We start from the raw sequence: 23,350 nt of genomic DNA, 5'->3' as shown, positions 1-23,350 counted from the left end.
CTTTATACAACCAGTAGTACTGGAGGGGCCACAGTGAGAAAAGGTTGTAGCTGATCAACTGTGAGGAACACATACACCAACTTGGAGGTTAAGCATAGGGAAGGGAAGGGGACCCCCAGAGTCCCTACTCCATTTGAGAGACTAGCATGGGGGGGAACAGGTTTTGCATACGTCTCTACAGCATATGAGGTTTACAGAGGAGTGAAGTGCCCTGTTGATCTCAATGGGTGTTCTCTTCCCCACTTGGCCCATCTCAGTGCTATGTGCCTGTGCCCTGCATGAGAGCATACCTTTCTCATTTCCCTACTCCGTTTTCAGCACAGTGTGCGTGTGGCATGCATTGAGTGTACCTATTAGTTCCTGATGCAGGCTGGATCTGTTGTTCGCAGTGGTGCCTGGCAGGAGTTCACTGAGCCTTGTTTGGCCCATAACTGATGTGTCTTGGCCAGGACTCTTACATTGACCTCACTCGTGTCCTTGTCAACGTGACAGCAAGTTCCTCCTATATTAGCCATACTGGCTTTCATATCCCAGCACAGTACTGCCACAACCTGCCAAACTATTCTAGGGCAGGACTTGGGCTGATGTGTAGATAGTGCTGGAGATACACTTCTGTGGTGTTGCACTTCCTCAAAATTCATACACCACCCATACTTCCAGAAGGAGTTCCATTGTGGCCCCAGACAGCAAGAAAGGAAGTGCTAATTGTTACACTCACAAATCTTCTGAGGAGAGGATTTGAATTCATGGTCCTTGTGTTAAAGGGCCAGCATCTGTTTCCCAAGCAACCAAATGTTACTCACTGTGCCATTGACAAAGGTGTTCCCTAGTAAACAATAGCTTGAAGAGGGGTGAATTGTCTGTAAACCTTTGTCTCTCTAAGGTAGATACTCTGTTACCAAAAGATGCTTGCCAGAACCTGGTGTACGCATCTGGAAAACCAGAATGCGAATATGATAACCAGTTTTGAAAACCAGTATTTCAAAGAAGTTATCGTTGAATAATTGATCTGAGGGACCGTCCAGTGATGCGATCCTCATTAAGACACAGCCATAACGTTTTCCCTGGCTGTGGGGGGGTGGGGAAGTTATAGGAATTGATAAATGTTAAAAGCAGCTTTTAGGGGTATACATATGTCAGAAACGCTTTGACCAAATCATCCCAAATTTGCACCACAAAAGTCTAGTCTAGGCCCCAATGGGGCCAGTTTTGAACCAAGCTGAATTTTGAAATACTGCTTATACATAAAATTTTGCTTCAGACTTTCTTCCTCCCTTTTAGGAAGCTCCCGCATGAATGCTGTTTTGTTGGTTGGACCTGCCATACATTGTACTCTTTAGAAAAGAATGAAAGTCAAATAAGTTCTGAATTATTAGGTTTTGAAGCTGGCTCTTGGCGCAGCACACTAAGGGTACATCAACACAGCAAAAAAACAAAAGCAACCCCTCACCCCTGCGTTATCCAGTATCAGAACCTGGGTCAACTGATGTGGGCTCACACTGCAGGGCTAAAAATAGAATCATAGATGTTCGGGCTCAGGCTGGAGCCTGGGTTCTGAGACCCTCCCCCCTTGGCGGGATTCACAGCCTGGGTTCCAGCTTGAGCCCAAATGTATACACTGCTATTTTTAGCCCTGCAATGCAAGCCCTGCATGCTCGAGTTAGTTGATCCAGTCTCCAAGACTTGCTGCTGTGGGTTTGGTTTTTTCCCCCGCTGTGTAGGCATACCATAAATGAGCTCGGGGCAGTCCACTTATATAAGCTTTTTTTAAGACCGGGGGGACCTTTGTGGTCGCATAGTTTGACCTCCTGCATAACACAGGGCATAGAACTTCCTTGAACTAAGTCCTGCTGATTTAAATAATACTGATTTAAAACACTTCCAGTAATGGGAAATCCACCACAGCCCTTGTTAAGTTGTTCCAGTGCTTAGTTGTCCTAAAAATGTGTGCCTTATTCCAAGTCTGAATTTATCTAGCTTCAATTTCTAACCACTGGATCTTGTTTTATCTTTGTCTGCTAGATTGAAGAGCCCTCTTATCAAATTTATGTTTACCATGTAGCTACTTGTAGATTGATCAAGTTATTCCTTAACTTTCTCTTTGATAAGCTAAATAGATTGAGCTCCCTGAGACATGTTTTTCAATCCTTAGATCATTTTCATGTCTCTTTTCTCAATCGTCTCCAAGTTTTCAAAATTCTTCTTGAAGTGTGGACACACTATTCCATTAGCAGTTGCATCAATGCAAAATAACAGAGATAATGTAATCTCCCTACTTCTTCTCAAGATGCCTCTGTTTTATACATCCAAGGATTACACTCGACCTCTTAGCAATGGTGACAAAATGCAGCTTATGTTCTTCTGGTTATCCACTATGACCTCCAAATCCTTCTCAGAGACACTGTTTCCCATGTTAAGAGTTCTCCATCCTGTAAGTATTGCTAGCAGTCTTTGTTCCTAGATATATAACTTCACATTTGGACCTACTGAAACACATTTTGTTTGATTGTGCCCAGATTACTAAGTGGTGCTGATTGCTCTGTGTCTGTGACCTGTGGTCCTATTTACCATTGCCCCAATTGTTGTGTCCTCTGCACACCATCATATAGATTTTGTTTTCTTCCTGGTCATTTGCTAGAAATGTTAAAAGTTTAGGACCAAGAACCAGTCCCTGCGGGACCCCGCTCAAAATGTATGTGCACGAATCTGTTTATAATTATGTTTTGAGGCTTATCTATTATTCAGGTTTTAATCCATTTAATGTATATTATGTTGATTTTGTAGCTTTCTAGTTTCTTAATCAAACTGTCTTGTAGCACCGAGTCAAATGCCTTACAGAAGTCTATTACATCAACACCATTATCATCCATACTTGTAATCTTATAATAAAAAGATATCAAGTTAGATTAATAGTCACTTTTCCATAAACCCATGTTGATTGGCATTAATTATAAACTGACTCCCATGTCAGACATTCCATTATTTTGCCTGGGGTCAATGTCAAGCTGTCAGGATTAAAATTACCCAGGTCATCCCAAGTACTCTTTTAAAATATTAACACATTAGCTTTCTTCCAGTTTTATGGAACTTCCCCAGTGTTTCAAAAATGTTGATTTTTAATAATTAGTAGTCCAAAGAACTCATTGGATAGCTCTTCTAAGACACTTGGATGCACTTCCTCCAAACTTGTTGACTTTAAACAAGTCTAGCTTTAGTAGTTGCTGTTTAACATTATCTTTAGTTAGTTTTTGATATCTCATGGCAATGAGGTCCACAGTTAATAATACATTATTTAAAGATTTTTCCTTTTATAATGGTTGCCTTTGTTTCACCGAATGTCTGGTTATTATTACGGTGGAGTTGTAGTGAAACCATAGTTAAGGTTGTGTGAGAGAATTGTGTTTAACAAGAAAAAAGAATTGTAAATGATTTACTCACGGGGGCGGGGAGGGAGAGTGTAGGAGAGTCCCTTCCATTTTCTTTGCAGTTAGAATTTGTAGGGAAATAAGCATCTTAAAATATTTTGGGAATAAAAACAGATGGGTTTGAATTTGGGTCCCTGATTTTTCACTGTTTCTCAAACACCTTTTGCAAAGAGTACATACGGAGACTGTACACTGTATTTCCAGTGTTGATTATTGTGTATCTGTGGGGTACACAAATATCACTTTCCTATATTTTTCATTTTGGAATTTCTATGAAAAGATTTTAATCAATAGCTGATTTGAGTGTCATCAATTTTGAAAACACTGTATTAACTATGACAGGTTTCAGAGTAACAGCCATGTTAGTCTGTATTCGCAAAAAGAAAAGGAGTACTTGTGGCACCTTAGAGACTAACCAATTTATTTGAGCATAAGCTTTTGTGAGCTACAGCTCACTTCATCGGATGCATACTGTGGAAACTGCAGAAGACATTATATACACAGAGACCATGAAACAATACCTCCTCCCACCCCACTCTCCTGCTTTTCCACAGTATGCATCCGATGAAGTGAGCTGTAGCTCACGAAAGCTTATGCTCAAATAAATTGGTTAGTCTCTAAGGTGCCACAAGTACTCCTTTTCTTTTTGCGTATTAACTTATAATGACTTTCTTTGCTAGGTAGCACTTTGTTCAAAAGAGCAAATCTGCCAGATTACAATGGTTGTATTTAATGTTGATGTTTTTCCATTGTCAAATGCTCAGTATAGCGGCTATGTTCACTACTGCAAAAAATGTAAGGCACTGTTTGCTTTTTATTTATCTCCAGTTTACGTAGTTTTTGAGTAACATAAGGGAATTCATATAGGAAAAACTTCATTTAAAGTTAATGTTCTGTTTTACTTGAGTAGCATTTCCTCAAATTCTGAAAAGCTAGCATATACACAGTCAGGGTCTACAATCGCGCTGTTGCTTTCTACAACAATATTTTACTTACTACTATCCTCCTTCCACATTAACATGCAAGGCTTTATAAACTGCCATGCAGCCTTAACTCCAGCATACCGTCAGAGTTTAAGGCCAGAAGGAACCACCAGATCATCTAGTCTGATTGCCTGTATATCACCGTCCACTAAACGTCATCCAGTAACCTCCATATTAAGCTCAACAACCAGAATAGATCAAAGTGTAGTACGAGCCTCAGAAGACTAAACTATTGTGTGCCACAGGCAGAGAACATGAAGGACCAGGGTGCACCAATGCCCAAGGCCTCTGCAGTGCAAAGTAATTAAGTAAGAAATACCAGATGATCCTAGCACATGATCCATGTCCCATGCTACAGAGGAAGGTGGGAGGGGAAAAAAACAAGCTCACTCGTCCTGGCCCTGAATATGGTAATCAATTAGAACCCTGAGCATGTGAGCAAGACCCACTGGCCAAGTACCTGAGAGAGAGGATTCCCTGGCTTACCCCTTCCAGTATTGTCAGACATGGTCATCTCTGATGCTTTATAGGAAGAACACCCAAATCTCCCAGAATACATTGGGGAGAAAAAATTCCCTTCCAGATCCCTTCAGTGGACTGGATGAAGCCCTGAAGCATGAGATCTTAATAACATAAGACGTGAACCTGAAGAGACATCCAGGGCTGCTGAGCCCAGTTCCACACCACCACACGCAAATCTATGATCTAATCCCACTCAAATTTATGAAGCCCTATCTTAAAACTAATTAAGTTGTTTTCCCCCACAACATCCATTGGGAGGCTGTTCCAGAACCTCACTCCTCTAATGGTTAGAAACAATCTAATTTCCAGCCTAAATTTTTGCATGACCAATTTATACCCATTTGTTCTTGTGCCAACTTTGTCCTTCAGCTTAAATAGCTCTTCATCCTCCTTGGTATATTTATACAGAGCAATCATAGCCCCTCTCAGCTTTTGTTTGTCTAGGTTGAGCAAGCCAAGCTCTTCCAGTCTCCTCTCATAAAATTGCCCCTTCATTCCCCTCCCCCACTCAATCATCTAAGTCAATCTGCCTGCTGACCACAGTGGAATGCCGCTTTTGGGCTTGGGAAACAAGCACTGAGTGGTGGGATCGAATCGTGATGCATGTCTGGGATGACGAGCAGTGGCTGCAGAATTTTCTCATGAAGAAAGCCACATTCATGGGACTGTGTGATGAGCTCACCCCAGACCTGCAGCACAAGGACACAAGAATGAGAGCTGCCCTGTCACTGGAGAAGCACATGGCTATAGCAGTCTGGAGTAGCCAGCTTCCACGGTGCAACTGATCGGTTGCTAACCAGTTCGGAATGGGAAAGTCGACTGTTGAAGTCGTGTTGATGGAAGTGTGCAGGGCCATTAATCGCATCCTGTTTCCAAAGACCGTGACTCTGGGCAACGTGCATGAGATTGTAGATGGCTTTGCACAAATGGGCTTCCCTAACTGCGGAGGGGTGATAGATGGCATGCACATTCCAATTTTGCCACCAGGCCACCTAGCCACCAAGTACATTAATCGCAAGGGGTATTTCTCAATGTTTCTCCAGGCGCTTGTGGATCACTGTGGGCATTTCACGGACATTAACGCAGGCTGGTCCAGAAAGGTGCATGACGCACGCATCTTTCAGAACACTGGCCTGTTCAAGAAGCTGCAAGCAGGGACTTTCTTCCTGGACCAGAAGATCACCGTAGGGGAACTTGAAATGCCCATTGTGATCCTGGGAGACCCTGCCTACTTCTTAATGCCATGGCTCATGAAGCCATACATGGGGCAACTTGACAGCAGTAAGGAGCGGTTCAATAACGGGCTGAGCAAGTGCAAAATGACTGTGGAGTGTGCATTTGGCCGTTTAAATGCTCACTGGCGCTGCCTCTATGGGAAGCTTGACATGGCTGATGACAATATTTCTATGCTTATAGCCGCGTGCTGTATGCTCCGTAATGTTTGTGAAGGGAAGGGTGAAAGCTTCACTCAGGGCTGGACCACAGAGTCTCAGTGCCTAGAGGCTGAGTGTGAACAACCAGAGACCAGGGCTATTAGAGGGGCACAGTACGGGGCCATAAGGATCAGGGATGCCTTGAGGCAGCAATTTGAAGCTGAAAGTCTCTAATGTTTGTTGCTATGCTCGGGATTGCAGTGCTTGTAATACTAGGAGGTGCTTGATGCATGTGATGCAAGAAGGGGCCTTAACATTATTGTATGTTGCTTTGCAGTGCTATTTTTGCTTTCACTTAATAGAATAAAGATTGCTTTCAAACAAACAATTCTTTTATTAAAAGACAACAACTGGAGGAGGAGTCAAACAAAAAAGTCAGCAGGGAGGGGAAGGAGGTATGGGGGAAGAAAAGCTCTCAAGAGGAGGAGGGGTCCCAGGACAGCTACAGATTTGTGTATGTCCAGGGATCATACCCAATCTTCTCCTTTGGAGTACAATGCACCCAGTGCTGTACTTCAGCTGGGCCAAACTGCAGATGGATGGGTGTTGAGTGCAGTGGGTAGTAGGAGCCCACACTGCTGGACTGTGAGGAGGGAGGAGTGGAATGCTGTGGGTAGAGAGTGGAGCCAGGGAGACAGTGTGTGTGTGTGTGTGTGTTGGGGGGGGGTGCGTGGGAAAGAGCTTTGTGACAGCGGCTGCAGGGGAGGGCGGGTGCGGAGCTGCTCAGTTTGAAAGAGCTAGTCTCGCCTGGAGCGTGTCCACTTGGCGCTCCGTAACTGTTAGGAGCCGCTCTGTGGCTTCTTGTTTGCCGCATTCTCCTTTCAGTCCTTTTCTCGCTGTCCTACCACTCCTTCAATTCCTGTTTCTCGGTGGCCAAGTACGTTATAACCTCACGCAGAAAGTCCTCCTTAGTTCTTCATAATTTCTGTCCCCATACTTTCCACAGGAGGTGATCATTCTGGAAGATATCTCACAGCTGAGGGTGAGCAGGGAATCAAGGGAGGGTCTTCTCCAAGCCTGTGGCTTCCGCCCTGGCGCCTATGCGGCTAGCCCGTGTGCAGCAATGGTGTCCTGGTCATGGCCCCTTTCTATCCTGCATCATCTAATCTGTCCATAGGTAACATAATTCCTATGGCTGGAGCACAGCTGGACTGCACAGCTTCCTCTCCTCAAATGCCGATGAGGTCCAGCAGCTCGGCATTGCTCCAAGCGGGGGATCGCCTGGTGCGTGGAGCAGGCACATCCACCTGGAAAGATGTGCTGAGACCACTGCACGCATCACCGAGCAAAGAAGAAGGGCACCTTCAAATTTGCAAAGGAACGTATAGGGTGGGGCTGATGGTTGGTCAGCCAAGAGCAGGGCAGTAGAGTTCAAACTGATGGCCAGAGAGCTCTGTAATTGCCATGGTGTGTACACTGGCACCACAGCGCTGTAGCCCCAGCGCAGAAAGCTCTACGCCTCTCATCGAGGTGTTTGGTTTTTTTAATAGCGCTGCAAGTGCACTGAAACTGCTCACTAAGGGGCTTGGTAGTGTGTACACCTCAGGAGTTTAGTGCACAGAAACTTGCCAGTGTAGATAGGGCCTAAGAGTCTGCTCTGTGCATTCCTACAAAACTGTTTCAATGTTTGAAATAAAACACTGTGCTTGATGTTTTAAAAAAAAAAAAACCCAAACACCATTGTTAATGTTGCTATTGATAGTTAATCTCATTCTCTGAGGCAGAAATGTAGCAGCCTGCCTGCTAGTAACATTGTTAATGTTCCTATTGTTAGTTAACTGTCCCCATTCTCACTCAGTCCCGAGGAGTGTGAAACCTGTAAATGTTTTAAGGCTCCTTTACGTTGCCAGAATGGAAAGGAGCCTTATTGTAAATGATAGGGAATCCTCAGCTAGGAAGATATATGTGCTTTCTCAGTTTTTTTTTTCCTGTGCCAAAGTGGCACAATGTGATTTAGATTACAGCTCAGGATTTATTTTACTTACCCATTTAAAAAAAAGACTTGGAGGGCAAATAAAACATTTATTAAGCGGTCAATAAAATGTCAGGACAATCAGAACCAAGTACTTCCCAAAGTACCCAGCCAGGTCCAGATGAAGTTACCAAAGGCAAAGGGATGTGAACGACCTTCACATCATGCATCAAAAATGGTTACACCAGTTTCTCACGCTCGAGACTTCCTACAAAAAACTGTATTCGGATGGGGACAACTTATTTTGCACATCCTGCAATGTTGTTCTCAATTATGACTGATGGTCTGTAATTGTGGATCATTCTGCATTTTTAAAAAAACCCACATTTTTGACAAATATGCAGAATTTAAAAATCTTGTGTGCAGAATTTTTAATTTTTTGGTGCAGAATTCCCCCGGGGTAAACTCTGCACTGGAGCTGTGCCATTTTGAATTTTCCCCTCCTTGAAAGTGCATGAGCAGAATTGTACACTATTCCAGATGGAGTCTTAAAAGTGCCTTGTACAGTGGGACCAATACTTCTCTCTGGAAATACATTACCTCATACATCCTAAGATCATATTTGCCCTTTTCACAGTTGCATCAACTTGGTGACTCAGTCATCCTGTATCAGTAACACACTTAGCTTTCTTGTATCCTCTGTTGCTTTCAGCTGATGAGCTCACAGCCTGTAGCAGAAATTCTTATTGTTAGTTCCTAAGTGAGTGGCTCTACACTTTGCACTATTGAATTTCATCCCAATTCGATTACTTCAGACCTCAGGGTCATCCGATTCTTGTATAATATTCCAATTCCCCACTGTATTGACACTGCCTTCATTTGGTGTTATCGGCAGAGTTCATTAGGACACTCCTACTTTTTGTTCCAGCAACATTAATAAAAATATTAAATGAGTTTGCTCCCAAAACTAATTCTTGCAGAACTCCACTAATAATCTCTCTCCAGCCTTGATAGTTTGCTTGTCAGCACAACCTGCTGTCTTTTGCCCTTTTACAAGTTTCTTATTGGGCTCTTGCGCACCTTTTAATTTAATTTATTTCCCATATGACACCACATCAAATACTTTCTTAAAGTCCAACTATATTAGATCTACTACATTTCCCTTATCTAAAACATCAATAATCTTCTCAAAGTAAGATACTGGGGTAGTAGTCTGCCATGTGCTACCTTTGGTAATTCCATGTTGCATTACAGCCCATTTTCCATATACTGCGATGCATTTAGTAATCCTTTCCTTCAGAATTTATTCTGAAACCGTACATACTATTAAGGTCAGGCTAAGAGGTCTGTAATTGCCTGGATAACTTTTTTCCCCTTTCTGAAATATAGGTTGGCTATTCTCTGCTCATAAAGTACTGATCCTAAATTGATAGATTTATTAAAAATCCTGGGTATTGGACCAGCGATCTCATCTGCCAGTTCTTTCAGTATTCAGGGATGGAAATTATTCACCCTCCCAATTTGAGCAAATTAAGATCTAAGTCTTTCGCCTGCCATGTGGTAATCTTTGCTTCTCTACGCAGTTCCATCAGCCATCCTGCCTTCATGTCTGTGTTCTGTACTTTCACTTTTATTGAAAATTGAGGCAAAGTATTCATTTAGTTTTAGGGCAATACTTAGATTATCTTTTATCTCTACCCCAGCCATACTGCATAGTGGCCCTTCCTCATCCTTCATTTCCTCTTTTTATTGTATAACTACAAACTAGAGAGATAAAAGTTTAACCGGTTAACCAATAAGCATCGGTCTTATTAGTTTCGGTTAACGATTAAACTCCGCTGCCGCATAGGGCAGCAGAACCCTACGTAAAATGTGCAGCACCCCCCGCACCCGTAGTTCCCTGTTTATGTGAACTCCTTAATGGTTAACCATTTAATGGATAGAATTTTAATAGGTTACACAGTTACTATTTATAAACCCTGTTTACATCCCTACTACAAACCTCTTACTGTTAATTTCCTTTGCAAGGTCTAGCTCAGCTTGATTTTAACAATTCTAAATTTATTCCTACGTTTTTCTGACCTCCAAGGCATATAGTTGTCTTTGATTGCTCCCTTTTTCCTTTCCCTGTATGTTCTGTGTTTATTCCTAATATTCTTTTTGCGGTGGTAATTCAAGTTAGGTGTGGAGCTCTTTCTTACAAGTGTATTCCCTTACATGGGTTTGTAAATTCCCAGATAGATTTTGTACCTTTTGACTTAAAGAAATTCCAAGTGTTCTGAGTGCTAGTCCTTGAGCACTTCGGTCCCATTGACTTCTTGAATTAATTCCCTTAATTACCCTTTTGAAACCAAAAATCCTAGTAGCCAACCTTGTTTAGATTCATTCCACTTAATTTAAACTGAACCAGTTTGTGATCACTCAATCCAAGGTTATTTCCTATGACCAGCTCCTATATAATATCCTCACTACTTAACAAAACCAAGTCTAAAATTGAATGACTTTTTGTTGGTTCAGTGACCATTTAGTGAAGAAATCTGTTGTTCTCTATGATGTCCAGATACACAGGTATAACTGGGCTGTATCATTATGAGTAGCATTTATTCTCCAGTATAAGGACACGTTAAAAGTATAACTCTTTTTGAGGTGTGTCCCTTGGAATTTTCTTTCAACTGAATGGGTCCTCTGGTCTATATGGTTGGTGATTTAGTGCACGGCAGGCTAGTGCACTGTAGATTTACAGCCTGGCTTGCTGTAAACTAAATCACATAGACAAGTCCTGTTTCACAGATAAGGCTACTCAGTAGTTTATCAAGCTTTGCAGGTGTACAGTATGGTGTAGATGGAGGATAGTAATAGATATAGGTACTCAAACTGTAAGCACAAACCTGGAAACTCTTTACTGATAAAGACTACAGGTGTGTACCTCATATTGAATAAAATGTTAACTGTCTTAACTCTCTTAACCGTAGTTCCTTGAGATGATTGCCTGTATGAATTCATACTTTAGACAATTCCCTCAATTTTCGAGCTAGCATTGTCATTTGTGGCTGTACATTTGTACTCACAGCCTTATGTTTGAGCCCAATGGTATCAAAGGGAATGAAAGTGCAAATTTGTCACTCATTTCCTTCTGAAAAATAAAATGCACAGCCTGAATAGTCCCTCAGAAACTCTGTGGCCTTGCCTAGGTTAGTATTTCAAATAGGGCTGTCAAGCGATCAAAAAAATTAATTCCGTGATTAATCTCAGTTAAACAATAGAATACCAATTGAAATTTATTAAATATTTTGGATGTTTTTCTACATTTTCAAATATATTGATTTCAATTACAAACAGAATCCAAAGTGTTCAGTGCTCACTTTATTTTTATTTTTTATTACAAATATTTGCACTTTAAAAAACAAGAGAATTCTACAGAAAAATACTATGTACAAAAACCCCCTGCATTCAAAAACAAAACAATGTAAAACTGTGGAGCCTACAATTCCACTCAGAACTAAGACAAACAAGTTTGTTTACATTTACGGGAGATAATGGTGCCTGCTTCTTGTTTACAGTGTTACCTGAAAGTAAGAACAGGCATTCGCATGGCACTGTTGTAGCTGGTGTCGCAAGATATTTACGTGCCAGATGCGCTAAAGGTTCATATGCCCCTTCATGCTTCGACCACCATTCCAGAGGGTGTGCATCCATGCTGATGAAGGGTTCTGCTCGATAACAATCCAGAGCAATCCCGACCGACGCATGTTCATTTTCATCATCTGAGTCATATGCCACCAGCAGAAGGTTGTTTTTTGTTTGTTTGGTGGTTCGGATTCTGTAGTTTCTGCATTGGAGTGTTGATTTTTTAAGACTTCTGAAAGCATTCTTCCACACCCCATCCTGATCAGATTTTGGAAGGCACTTCAGATTCTTAAACCTTGGGTTGAGTGCTGTATCTATCTTGAGAAATCTCACATTGGTGCCGCCTTTGCATTTTGTCAAATCTGCAGTGAAAGTGTTCTTAAAACAAACCACATGGGTGGGTCATCATCCAAGACTAGTATAAGATGAAATATGTGGCAGAATGCAGGTAAAACAGAGCAGAAGACTACAATTCTCCCCCAAGGAGTCCAGTCATAAATTTAATTTTTAATGAGCATCATCAGCATGGAAGCATGCCCTCTGGAATGGTGGTCAAAGCATGAAGGGGCATATGAATGTTTAGCATATCTGGCACGTAAATACCTTGCAATGCCAGCTACAAAAGTGCCATGAGATTCCTGTTTTCGCTTTCAGGTGACATTGTAAACAAGAAGCAGGCAGCATGATCTCCTATAAATGTAAACAAACTTGTTTGTCTTAGGTCTGAGTAGAATTGTAGGCTCCAAAGTTTTACATAGTTTTGTTTTGCAGTGCAGTTATTTAACAAAAAAAATCTACATTTGTAAGTTGCTCTTTCATGATAAAGATATTGCACTACAGTACTTGTATGAGGTGAATTGAAAAATACTATTTCTTGTCATTTTCACAGTGCAAATATTTGTAATAAACTAATGTAAAGTGAGTACTGTACACTTTGTGTTCTGTAAAAAGAAAAGGAGGACTTGTGGCACCTTAGAGACTAACAAATTTATTTGAGCATAAGCTTTTGTGAGCTACAGCTCACTTCATCGGATGCATTCAGTGGAAAATACACTGGGGAGATTCATATACATAGAGAATATGAAACAATGGGTGTTACCATATACACTGTAACGAGAGTGATCACTTAAGGTGAGCTATTACCAGCAGGAAAGTGGAGGTGAGGGGGAAAACTTTTGTAGTAATAATCAAGGTGGGCTATTTCCAGCAGTTGATAAGAACGTCTGAGGAATGGTGGGGGGGGGAATAAACATGGGGAAATAGTTTTACTTTGTGTAATGACCCATCCACTCCCAGTCTCTATTCAAGCCTAAGTTAATTGTATCCAGTTTGCAAATTCATTCCAATTCAGTAGTCTGTTGTTGGAGAGACTAAACTATCTAAACTACTAAATGCCACAAGGGGCCACAACAATGGTTCCCGTAACCCACCCAACAATATTGTTAATCTGTCCAGCTATACTCTTAGGCCAGCAGAAGAATCTGTCCTATCTCGGGGCCTCTCCTTCTGCCCCTCCACCCCCATGAACATGATACAGTTCTGTGGTGACCTAGAATCCTATTTTCAACATCTCTGACTCAAGGAATATTTCCAGCACACCTCTGAACAACATACTAACCCACAGAGACCTTCCTACCAAGACTAGAAAAAGGAGGATTCTGGGTGGACTCTTCCTGAAGGGCGAAACAACAGATTGGACTTCTACATAGAGTGCACAGGCTGAAGTTGTGGAAAAGCAGGGTCACTTGCCCCATAACCTCAGCCGTGCAGAACACAATGCCATCCACAGCCTCAGAAACAACTCTTACATCATAATCAAAAAGGCTGACAAAGGAGGTGCTGTTGTCATCATGAATAGGTTGGAATATGAACAAGAGGCTGCTAGGCAGCTCTCCAACACCACTTTCTACAAGCCATTACCCTCTGATCCCACTACGGTTTACCAAAAGAAACTACAGAATTTGCTTGAGAAACTCCCTGAAAAAGCACAAGAACAAATCTGCACAGATGCACCCCTGGAACTCCGACTTGGGGTATTCTATCTGCTACCCAAGATCCATAAACCTGGAAATCCTGGGCCCCCCATCATCTCAGGCATTGGCACCCTGACAGCAGGATTGTCTGGCTATGTAGACTCCCTCCGCAGGCCCTACGCTACCAGCACTGCCAGCTATCTTTGAGACACCACTGACTTCCTGAAGAAACTACAATCCGTCAGTGATCTTCCTGAAAACACCATCATGGCCACTATGGATGTAGAAGCCCTTTACACCAACATTCCACACAAAGATGGACTACAAGCCGTCAGGAACAGTATCCCCAATAATGTCACGGCTAACCTGGTGGCTGAACTTTGTGACTTTGTCCTCACCCATAACTATTACACATTTGGGGACAATGTATACCTTCAAATCAGCGGCACTGCTTTGGGTACCCGCATGGCCTCACAGTGTGCCAACATTTTTATGGCTGACTTAGAACAACGCTTCCTCAGCTTTCGTCCCCTAATGCCGCTACTCTACTTGCGCTACATTGATGACATCTTCATCATCTGGACCCATGGAAAAGAAGTCCTTAAGGAATTCCACCATGGTTTCAACAGTTTCCATCCCACCATCAACCTCAGCCTGGACCAGTCCACACAAGAGATTGCTGGACACTACAGTGCTAATAAGCAATGGTCACATAAACACACCCTATACCGGAAACCTACTGACCGCTATACTTACCTACATGCCTCCAGCTTTCATCCAGACCATACCATACGATCCATTGTTTACATCCAAGTTCTAAGGTACAACTGCATTTGCTCCAGTCACTCAGACAGAGACAAACACCTACAAGATCTCTATCAAGCATTCTTACAACTACAATACCCACCTACTGAAGTGAAGAAACAGATTGACAGAGCCAGAAGAGTACCCAGAAGTCACCTACTACAGGAGATGCCCAACAAAGAAAATAACAGAACGCCACTAGCTATCACCTTCAGCCCCCAACTAAAACCTCTCCAACGCGTCATCAAGGATCTACAACCTATCCTGAAGGACGACCCATCACTCTCACAGATCTTGGGAGACAGGCCAGTGCTTGCTTACAGACAGCCCCCCAACCTGAAGCAAATACTCACCAGGCACCACACACCACACAACAGAACCACTAACCCAGGAACCTATCCTTGCAACAAAGCCCGTTGCCAACTGTGTCCACATATCTATTCAGGGGCACCATCATAGGGCCTAATCACATCAGCCACACTATCAGAGGCTCATTCACCTGCACATCTACCAATGTGATATATGCCATCATGTGCCAGCAATGTCCCTCTGCCATGTACATTGGTCAAACTGGACAGTCTCTACGTAAAAGAATAAATGAACATAAATCAGATGTCAAGAATTATAACATTCATAAACCAGTCGGAGAACACTTCAATATCTTTGGTCACTCAATTACAGAGGTAAAGATAATTAGTCCAAAAAGCAGCTTTCACTCAATTTAAAAATAATCACACTTCTGTGAAAATGCTATGCCTGCTATTGGTTTCATTACACAAAGTGTTTATTCCCCCACCGTTCCTCAGAGGTTCTTGTCAACTGCTGGAAATGGCCCACCTTGATTATCACTACAAAAGGTCCCGCCCCACCCCCACTCTCCTGCTGGTAATAGCTCACCTTAAGTGATCACTCTGGTTACAGTGTGTATGGTATCATATCATAGAATCATAGAATATCAGGGTTGGAAGGGACCCCAGAAGGTCATCTAGTCCAACCCCCTGCTCGAAGCAGGACCAATTCCCAGTTAAATCATCCCAGCCAGGGCTTTGTCAAGCCTGACCTTAAAAACCTTTAAGGAAGGAGATTCTACCACCTCCCTAGGTTACGCATTCCAGTGTTTCACCACCCTCTTAGTGAAAAAGTTTTTCCTAATATCCAATCTAAACCTCCCCCACTGCAACTTGAGACCATTACTCCTCGTTCTATCATCTGCTACCATTGAGAACAGTCTAGAGCCATCCTCTTTGGAACCCCCTTTCAGCTAGTTGAAAGCAGCTATCAAATCACCACTCATTCTTTTCTGCAGACTAAACAATCCCAGCTCCCTCAGCCTCTCCTCATAAGTCATGTGTTCTAGACCCCTAATAATTTTTGTTGCCCTTCGCTGGACTCTCTCCAATTTATCCACATCCTTCTTGTAGTGTGGGGCCCAAAACTGGACACAGTACTCCAGATGAGGCCTCACCAATGTCGAATAGAGGGGAACGATCACGTCCCTCGATCTGCTCGCTATGCCCCTACTTATACATCCCAAAATGCCATTGGCCTTCTTGGCAACAAGGGCACACTGCTGACTCATATCCAGCTTGTCGTCCACTGTCACCCCTAGGTCCTTTTCCGCAGAACTGCTGCCTAGCCATTCGGCCCCTAGTCTGTAGCGGTGCATTGGATTCTTCCGTCCTAAGTGCAGGACCCTGCACTTATCCTTATTGAACCTCATCAGATTTCTTTTGGCCCAATCCTCCAATTTGTCTAGGTCCCTCTGTATCCTATCCCTGCCCTCCAGCGTATCTACCACTCCTCCCAGTTTAGTATCATCCGCAAATTTGCTGAGAGTGCAATCTACACCATCCTCCAGATCATTTATGAAGATATTGAACAAAACCGGCCCCAGGACCGACCCCTGGGGCACTCCACTTGACACCAGCTGCCAACTAGACATGGAGCCATTGATCACTACCCGTTGAGCCCGACAATCTAGCCAGCTTTCTACCCACCTTATAGTGCATTCATCCAGCCCATACTTCCTTAACTTGCTGACAAGAATACTGTGGGAGACCGTGTCAAAAGCTTTGCTAAAGTCAAGAAACAATACATCCACTGCTTTCCATTCATCCACAGAACCAGTAATCTCATCATAGAAGGCGATTAGATTAGTCAGGCATGACCTTCCCTTGGTGAATCCATGCTGGCTGTTCCTGATCACTTTCCTCTAATGCAAGTGCTTCAGGATTGATTCTTTGAGGACCTGCTCCATGATTTTTCCGGGGACTGAGGTGAGGCTGACTGGCCTGTAGTTCCCAGGATCCTCCTTCTTCCGAATGGGTAACACCCATTGTTTCACGTTCTCTATGTGTATAAATCTCCCCACTGTATTTTCCACTGAATGCATCCGATGAAGTGAGCTGTAGCTCATGAAAGCTTATGCTCAAATAAATTGGTTCGTCTCTAAGGTGCCACAAGTACTTCTTTTTTTTTTTTTTTTTTTTTTGCGAATATAGACTAACACGGCTGCTACTCTGAAACCTTTGTATTCTGTGTTAAATTAAAATCAATATATTTGAAAATGTGGAAAAACATCCAAAAATATTTAATACATTTCAATTGGTATTCTATTGTTTAACAGTGCTATTAAAACTGTGATTAATTGTGATTAACTCAAAAAAAAATTAATCACCTGAGTTCCCTGCGATTAATCAATAGCCTTAATTTAAAAGTGTGATGTTAGATGGAGCTAGATAACTTGATCTCACAAACATCTTATAAGGGAGAGCCCAAGTTTTAACTCTACCCTCTTAGCACATTCAAAAGTGCAATTGTTTTATCTTGCCAAGTATCAGAAGGTGTGTTAATGAGATCAAATTAGGTTACTCTAGTATTACATCTTGTCTCGACAAGGTTTGTGATTTATCCCTTCTGCAAGAGGTGTGAGGAACGCTTACCTTTTTATCACAAACAAGAATGCAGTGTGTCAGTTCTAGGCAACTGTGCACCTCTGTTCCCTTTCTGTGATCTAGCAAGGGCACCCACTCTTAGGGTTCCATCTCCCCAGCCTTCACCTCTTTTGAGCAAAGATATGTCTCTCTCCTTCCCAACCAGAGTATTTCCAGGCTGCATGGCTCCCTGCCTACACAGTGAATTCCCCAGCATAGACACACTGCCTCTCCAGGTCTACATCTGTGCTTAGCTTTTCAAAGCATTTGAAAGGTAATCAATTTGCCATAGATATTACACAGCTCCTTCTAAGCAAGTACATTTATTCTTAAGGTAAAATTATTACAGAGAAAACAATTAAACAAAACAAAACAAAACCTACATGCTTGTTTATAAGCTTACCAGAGACCACCCTTTGACTCCAACAAGGGCTCTGGCTGGTGAACAGTACTTCAAACCAAAGGGGTTTTCCTATGGTTACAAGTTCATTACCACTTTGGCTCAGAACAAGCACCCGCTGAATCTGAGGGTCACTCTTTTATCCAGTTTGGGCCTCTGGTCTGTAGGTGATCAGCAGACAAGCTTTCCCCTCAGGATGCAGCTTCAAAAGGATGGGTCCAGAGGTGAGAAGTTGCCTTCCCCACCTCCCAGGTGTTTCCTAGGAATCCCACTTAACTTTGTCTAGCATGTTGTTTCAAATAGTCTTTTGTAGCTCTTCACACTTCCCAAGGTTTACATTAGTGAGGTCTCCTCTTTAGAGACGTTATGTACAATTCTGTAATAATACACAAACTTTTGCATTTTAAATACAATGAACTAAGATGCTTAAACTTAATTCAGTGTGGTTTTTATAGGATATTGCAGGAAATTGCTGTATCTGTCTCAGAGTATCTGAAATTGTGTTCCAGAGGAAGCAGGGATCTGGATTCTGGTGGATGGCACTTCTCTGGCGTGGGGTCAGTCAATGTGCTTTTCCTCTAGTGGCTCTTATTCCCGGGATCCTCAGTAAGACTAGACCAACAGAGCTCCAGTCTTACTGATTTATGCCAACTTGGGCATGTCAATTTTAAGTTTTGGCTCTAGCATTGGAATCTCTGTTAAATGTCCTTCCTGATCTACTATCCAAGATCAAGGAGAAGTCTTCCATCTAGATCTGAAATCATTGAGCCTGTCAGCATGGATGTTGACTTGTTAAAGCAGCTTGGACAGCAGTTATTCCCTGGAAGTGCAACTTAATCCTCCTTACATAGAAGATTTATACTTTGAACTTTTGAAATGGTAAAAATTTTCTGAATGGGTGTTTTGTGAAGACTTTAATCCTTATCAGTCTGCCATGCTGTTAATTCTAGATAATTTGTTATATCTTGAACAGCCTGGAATTTTTTTGAGTAATGTGAAAGTTCATAGAATCATAGAATATAATCATAGAATATCAGGGTTGGAAGGGATTCAGGAGGTCATCTAGTCCAACACCGGCCAATCCTCAACTAAATTATCCCAGCCAGGGCTTTGTCAAGCCTGACCTTAAAAACCTCTAAGGATGGAGATTCCACCACCTCCCTAGTAACCCATTCCAGTGCTTCACCACCCTCCTAGTGAAAAAGTTTTTCCTAATATCAAACCTAAACCTCCCGTTCATCTGGCAGTCACACCAGCATTCAAGAATACCTGTATTTGTACATCCTACTTCCAAAGGCTTTTCACAGATTGAGGTCAGATCATCTAGTTTGACCCCCTCCCTCCCGTATGATACAGCCCATAGAACCTCCCCAACATAATTCCTAGTGTGTACCTTTTAGAAGAGCATCCAATATGAGCACCTGGGGAATGGAGGTTGTTCATAACTCTGAACAAAACGATATGGTGGTTCTTTCAACAGTTTACAACTGAACATTGACTTAATACAACTTTGAAACTTTACTATGCAGAAGAAAAATGCTGCTTTTAACCATCTTAATTTAAATGAAACAGTTTCCTTTATCTTGTGAAATCTTTTTTTTTAAACTTTTTCTTTATTTCTGTAGTAGTGTATGTCTAATAGTGTACTGTGCTGTATTTGCTTCTTTTGGTCTTTGCTGCTGCCTGGGTGTGTACTTCTGGTTCCAAATGACGTGTGGGATTGAATAAGTGTGATTAATTTAGTCACACTGCCTTTCAGAGTAAGTGCACCAAATCTGTGTGGTCTAACTGCAAGAGCAAACTCCCTTCCAGAGCCAGGTATCCTGATCCCCAAGATTCCACTGTGTAGAAAACAGATGTATAAGCCAGTGGCAAAGTGTTTTCCTCTGCCTCTTGTGGCTGGCCTACTAATGTTAATGCTATTAGAGTCACTCCTTTAGCTTGAGTGGCTATGCTCTGTGCTATGGCTCTATAGGACCTAGGTTGACATGTGGAGGAGTCAGTATGGTGCCACACACTAGAAAAAAGAAAATCCTTCTAAACTGTCTAGAAATTACACACAATTAAAGAATATTACGGTTGGAGTGCTTGATCTTGTAAAGTTAGGAAACGCCAGAATTAATATAGCCTGTGCAACTTTACTTTGCTCCAGGGTGGTAAAAACTGATTTAAAAAAAAAAAATAGAATTTGAGGTTTGAATTTACTAGAATCTATTAGAGACAAGGTGGGTGCACTAATATGTTTTATTGGATCAACTTCTGTTTCGAGCTACACGGAGCTGCTCTTCTTCAGTGCTGGTATGTGTGACTTGGGGTGCCCAGGACTGAGAGTCACCTTGTTACCTCACTGCATCCAGAGAGAGAGAGAGAGATGCTGGTGCTTAACTCGGTGTCAGCTCCCTGAGAACACCAGCCTAGTAGCCACCCAAACAATCTCCTCAGGGCAACGCTAGCCCTCATTGCTTTGCAGGCTAACAATGCATGCATCTCAGTCCCTGAGCTCCTTTGAAGCATTCCCCTGTGATATCCAGCCCCTGTCTCTGGCTACTTACAGGAATACAGGTTTGCTTTCCCCAGGGGACAGTGTACACACCATGTCAAGGCTGATTCCCCACTCTGGCACTCGAGTGCAGAAGGTGGGGGCCCACAAGGATTCTAAAAATTAATACTTGCCACTCCAGGCTTGTATTAAACTTCCAAGGTTACAGCTTTTCTCTGACCTTGGATTGGTAGATGCTTCCATCACCCACGTGCAAAACCCCTTTGAGAACCCAGGAAGATGCACTTGGGAATTCCTTCCTGTGGGGTACCCTCAAACCCTTTCATCCCTCCTCTGGGGAAGAGCGGAAGGGGAGGGGGGGGAGGAGAAAGGGAAGTCGGTTGTTTCCACCAGCTAATTAAACAACATGTGCACAAACCTCTTAAGACACACAAATCCAATTCTGTTCTTAAAAAAGGTAAACATTTTTTCTTTTTTTTTAAAGAAGAAAATACATCTGGGCATTTAGGCTTTTGCTAGATTTAAAAAAACAAACAACTACAAGGATTAAGCATCAAGAATAGCTCTTTTGAGGTCCAGCTTAAACGTTACAAGCAAAATAAAAGCACCTGGGGTTAGCACAGAGGAATCCACAAGCCATAAAGAAATAAGAGAGAAATCTAATTGCATCTTCCTAGACATTTCCTGATCTACTTACATATCTGCGGGTTTAGATGATTAGTTTCGAGGTATGATATGGATGATTTTTCATACCTGGTCCAAGCGTCTCATAGCATAACTGTTCCCTGTCTGCCTTTCCCCAAGAACAACAACTGACAGACAAAAGGGGAGTCTTGTTTCAATTTTGAAAAGTTCTAGCCTTCCCATTGGCTCTTTTGGCCAGGTGCCCACTCACTTCCTTTTACCTATGCAGAGCAGTGAGACTTTTTAACCCTTTACAGGTAGAGCAATTAGAGAACTGCTACTGGCTGGCTGAGTGTCCATAAAAGGGAGCTACCTTCCCCCCTTTCATTTATCACAATACCAGTTTGTTCGAGTCATCTGAGGATCAGTTCCCATATATCACATCACAGCACTGAGATATTTATTGTGAAAAAAATCAAATTTATTGTCAAGGATTAAGAGATAATGGAAAGAGGAAGGTTACGTATAAAAAAATCTGTACGTACTTTCTAGCGACTAAACTTAAACAGCATAACCATCTGCCTAAAAGGCATCTTATCTTGCCTGAATGTCCTTTGCAGTGCTTCAGAACCAGGATAAAGAGCTGTCTTTTGGCTTTCTCTTTGTATCCCTCAAAATGCATGTTTTGTCCCCAGAGTCAGGATGACCCCCAGGGTATTCCTTGGTGTGGACTTCATATGAAAACAGGGCTTCCATTGTGTTGGCTTCCTGTACGCTTGTACCGAGAGGCAAACAGTTGAATATGCATCCTTTGTCTGGTAGAAACCTGTTTGTCAACCTTGCCTTGATTCTGACATTTTTAGGAAGACACTTAAAATGTCTTGTGTGTATTTATAGGTAGGTTTGTGGATGTGGGTACGTACACACACAGTATTTGTACATACATCTCATGCTGATACTCATGACCAGCATGACCCCAGCTTTTATTGAAGACCTCACGTGACATTTTTTATGGATAGAAAGCAGTGTGCTAGTTTGTCAGGAGTCAAACTCCTGAGTTTGTCAGGAGTTACTGTTACAGAGCAGTGAACCCTTTACCAGTTAGCATTGAGGGGTTTTTAGGGTCACATTATGTGAATTGCCAAGACTGTGGGGGCCTGTTCTTAATATCTGACTCTGAATGCTGTCTGTCTTCTCTCATACTTCTTGCAGTTGAAGTTGATGCAGTCTGAGTTGAATGTGGAAGAAGTAGTAAACGACAGAAGCTGGAAGGTACAGAACAGTTGTTGTTTTATTAAGTTTGTGATGTTATCTGTTTAAACTGATGCATGACCATAGTGCATCGGAGTGTGATGGAGGGGGTGAGGGGAGGAAAAAAGTAGGCAGTTCTAGGGAACTGGCTCCAGATCCCTACTTTCACCTCCCCCCTCTGAAGTCATTAGTTTACAGATAAAGAACCCTTCAACGAAACTGCGAAGGAAAGATAAAAACAGGCTGAAAGGTGTGCATGAGAGAAATGGGCTTCACCTGCAGGTCACCTATTCTAAGTCTGATTCAGGTTTGTAGTGACTAAAAGTTGTTTCCCTATGTTTAATGGTTTCTGTGAGGTGAGTTGGTGTACCTCAGTGTAGCTCTTGGGGGATAAGTATCTGTTTCACAAACACCATCACATCTGGCATTATTTGGCCTTCTTGTGAGCCGTCTCAGTTGGAGATACCTAGGACTGAGTGGGCCAGGAAGACTGAACTCCCTTCTACCTCTGGAAGGAGCTTGTGCGTGTCAGGATGGAGGCACCCTTGTGCGGTGAGGCACTGTGTAGGAGGGAAATTCTGCTGCCCGTACTATACCAGTTTTGTGGAAAATAGTCCTTCAATTTCTGGGGTGGGTAATCTAGCACCAAGATCATTTTAAAGCCAAGTACTAGAACTTCTGGGCATCTCACTTCTATGAAGTGAGCTGTAGCTCACAAAAGCTTATGCTCAAATAAATTGGTTAGTCTCTAAGGTGCCACAAGTACTCCTTTTCTTTTTGTGAATACAGACTAACACGGCTGTTACTCTGAAATCTGACTCCTAAGATCCTCTTCTAGTTTCAAATAGGGTAGAAAGTTTTTGTCCAGTAATCCATATCTCATTCCAGTATTCCCTACAGAAAGGGGATTGATTCTCGAGACACTAATACTGATATCAGGCCAGGCTGTATTATACTGTCTGT

General features: G+C 42.4%; 1 protein-coding gene across 7 annotated transcripts in view; it reads left to right on the top strand.

The window, feature by feature from the left end:
• MIX23 (mitochondrial matrix import factor 23) overlaps window positions 1–23,350 on the top strand; it is a 61,918-nt gene that overhangs the window by 8,018 nt on the left and 30,550 nt on the right. For 4 of the 7 annotated variants that reach the window (XR_014711359.1, XM_084626556.1, XM_084626554.1 and 1 more), the window contains exon 4: window positions 22,349–22,408. The exons of 2 other annotated variants lie outside the window; for them this stretch is intronic. Coding sequence is in view for 4 of the 5 variants with exons in the window: in XM_084626556.1 (XP_084482682.1) it covers window positions 22,349–22,408 (60 nt within the window). In the remaining variant the exon portion in view is untranslated. Of the gene's footprint in view, window positions 1–2,311; window positions 2,432–4,451; window positions 4,476–22,348; window positions 22,409–23,350 lie in introns of those variants that run through there. One more of the 7 variants, XM_084626557.1, reaches the window with a different exon arrangement.

The sequence above is a fragment of the Lepidochelys olivacea genome (genome assembly GCF_965140295.1).
Source record: "Lepidochelys olivacea isolate rLepOli2 genome assembly, chromosome: 1".
Classification (NCBI taxonomy): Eukaryota; Metazoa; Chordata; order Testudines; family Cheloniidae; genus Lepidochelys; species Lepidochelys olivacea.
This window is presented reverse-complemented; position numbering and strand designations above follow the sequence as displayed.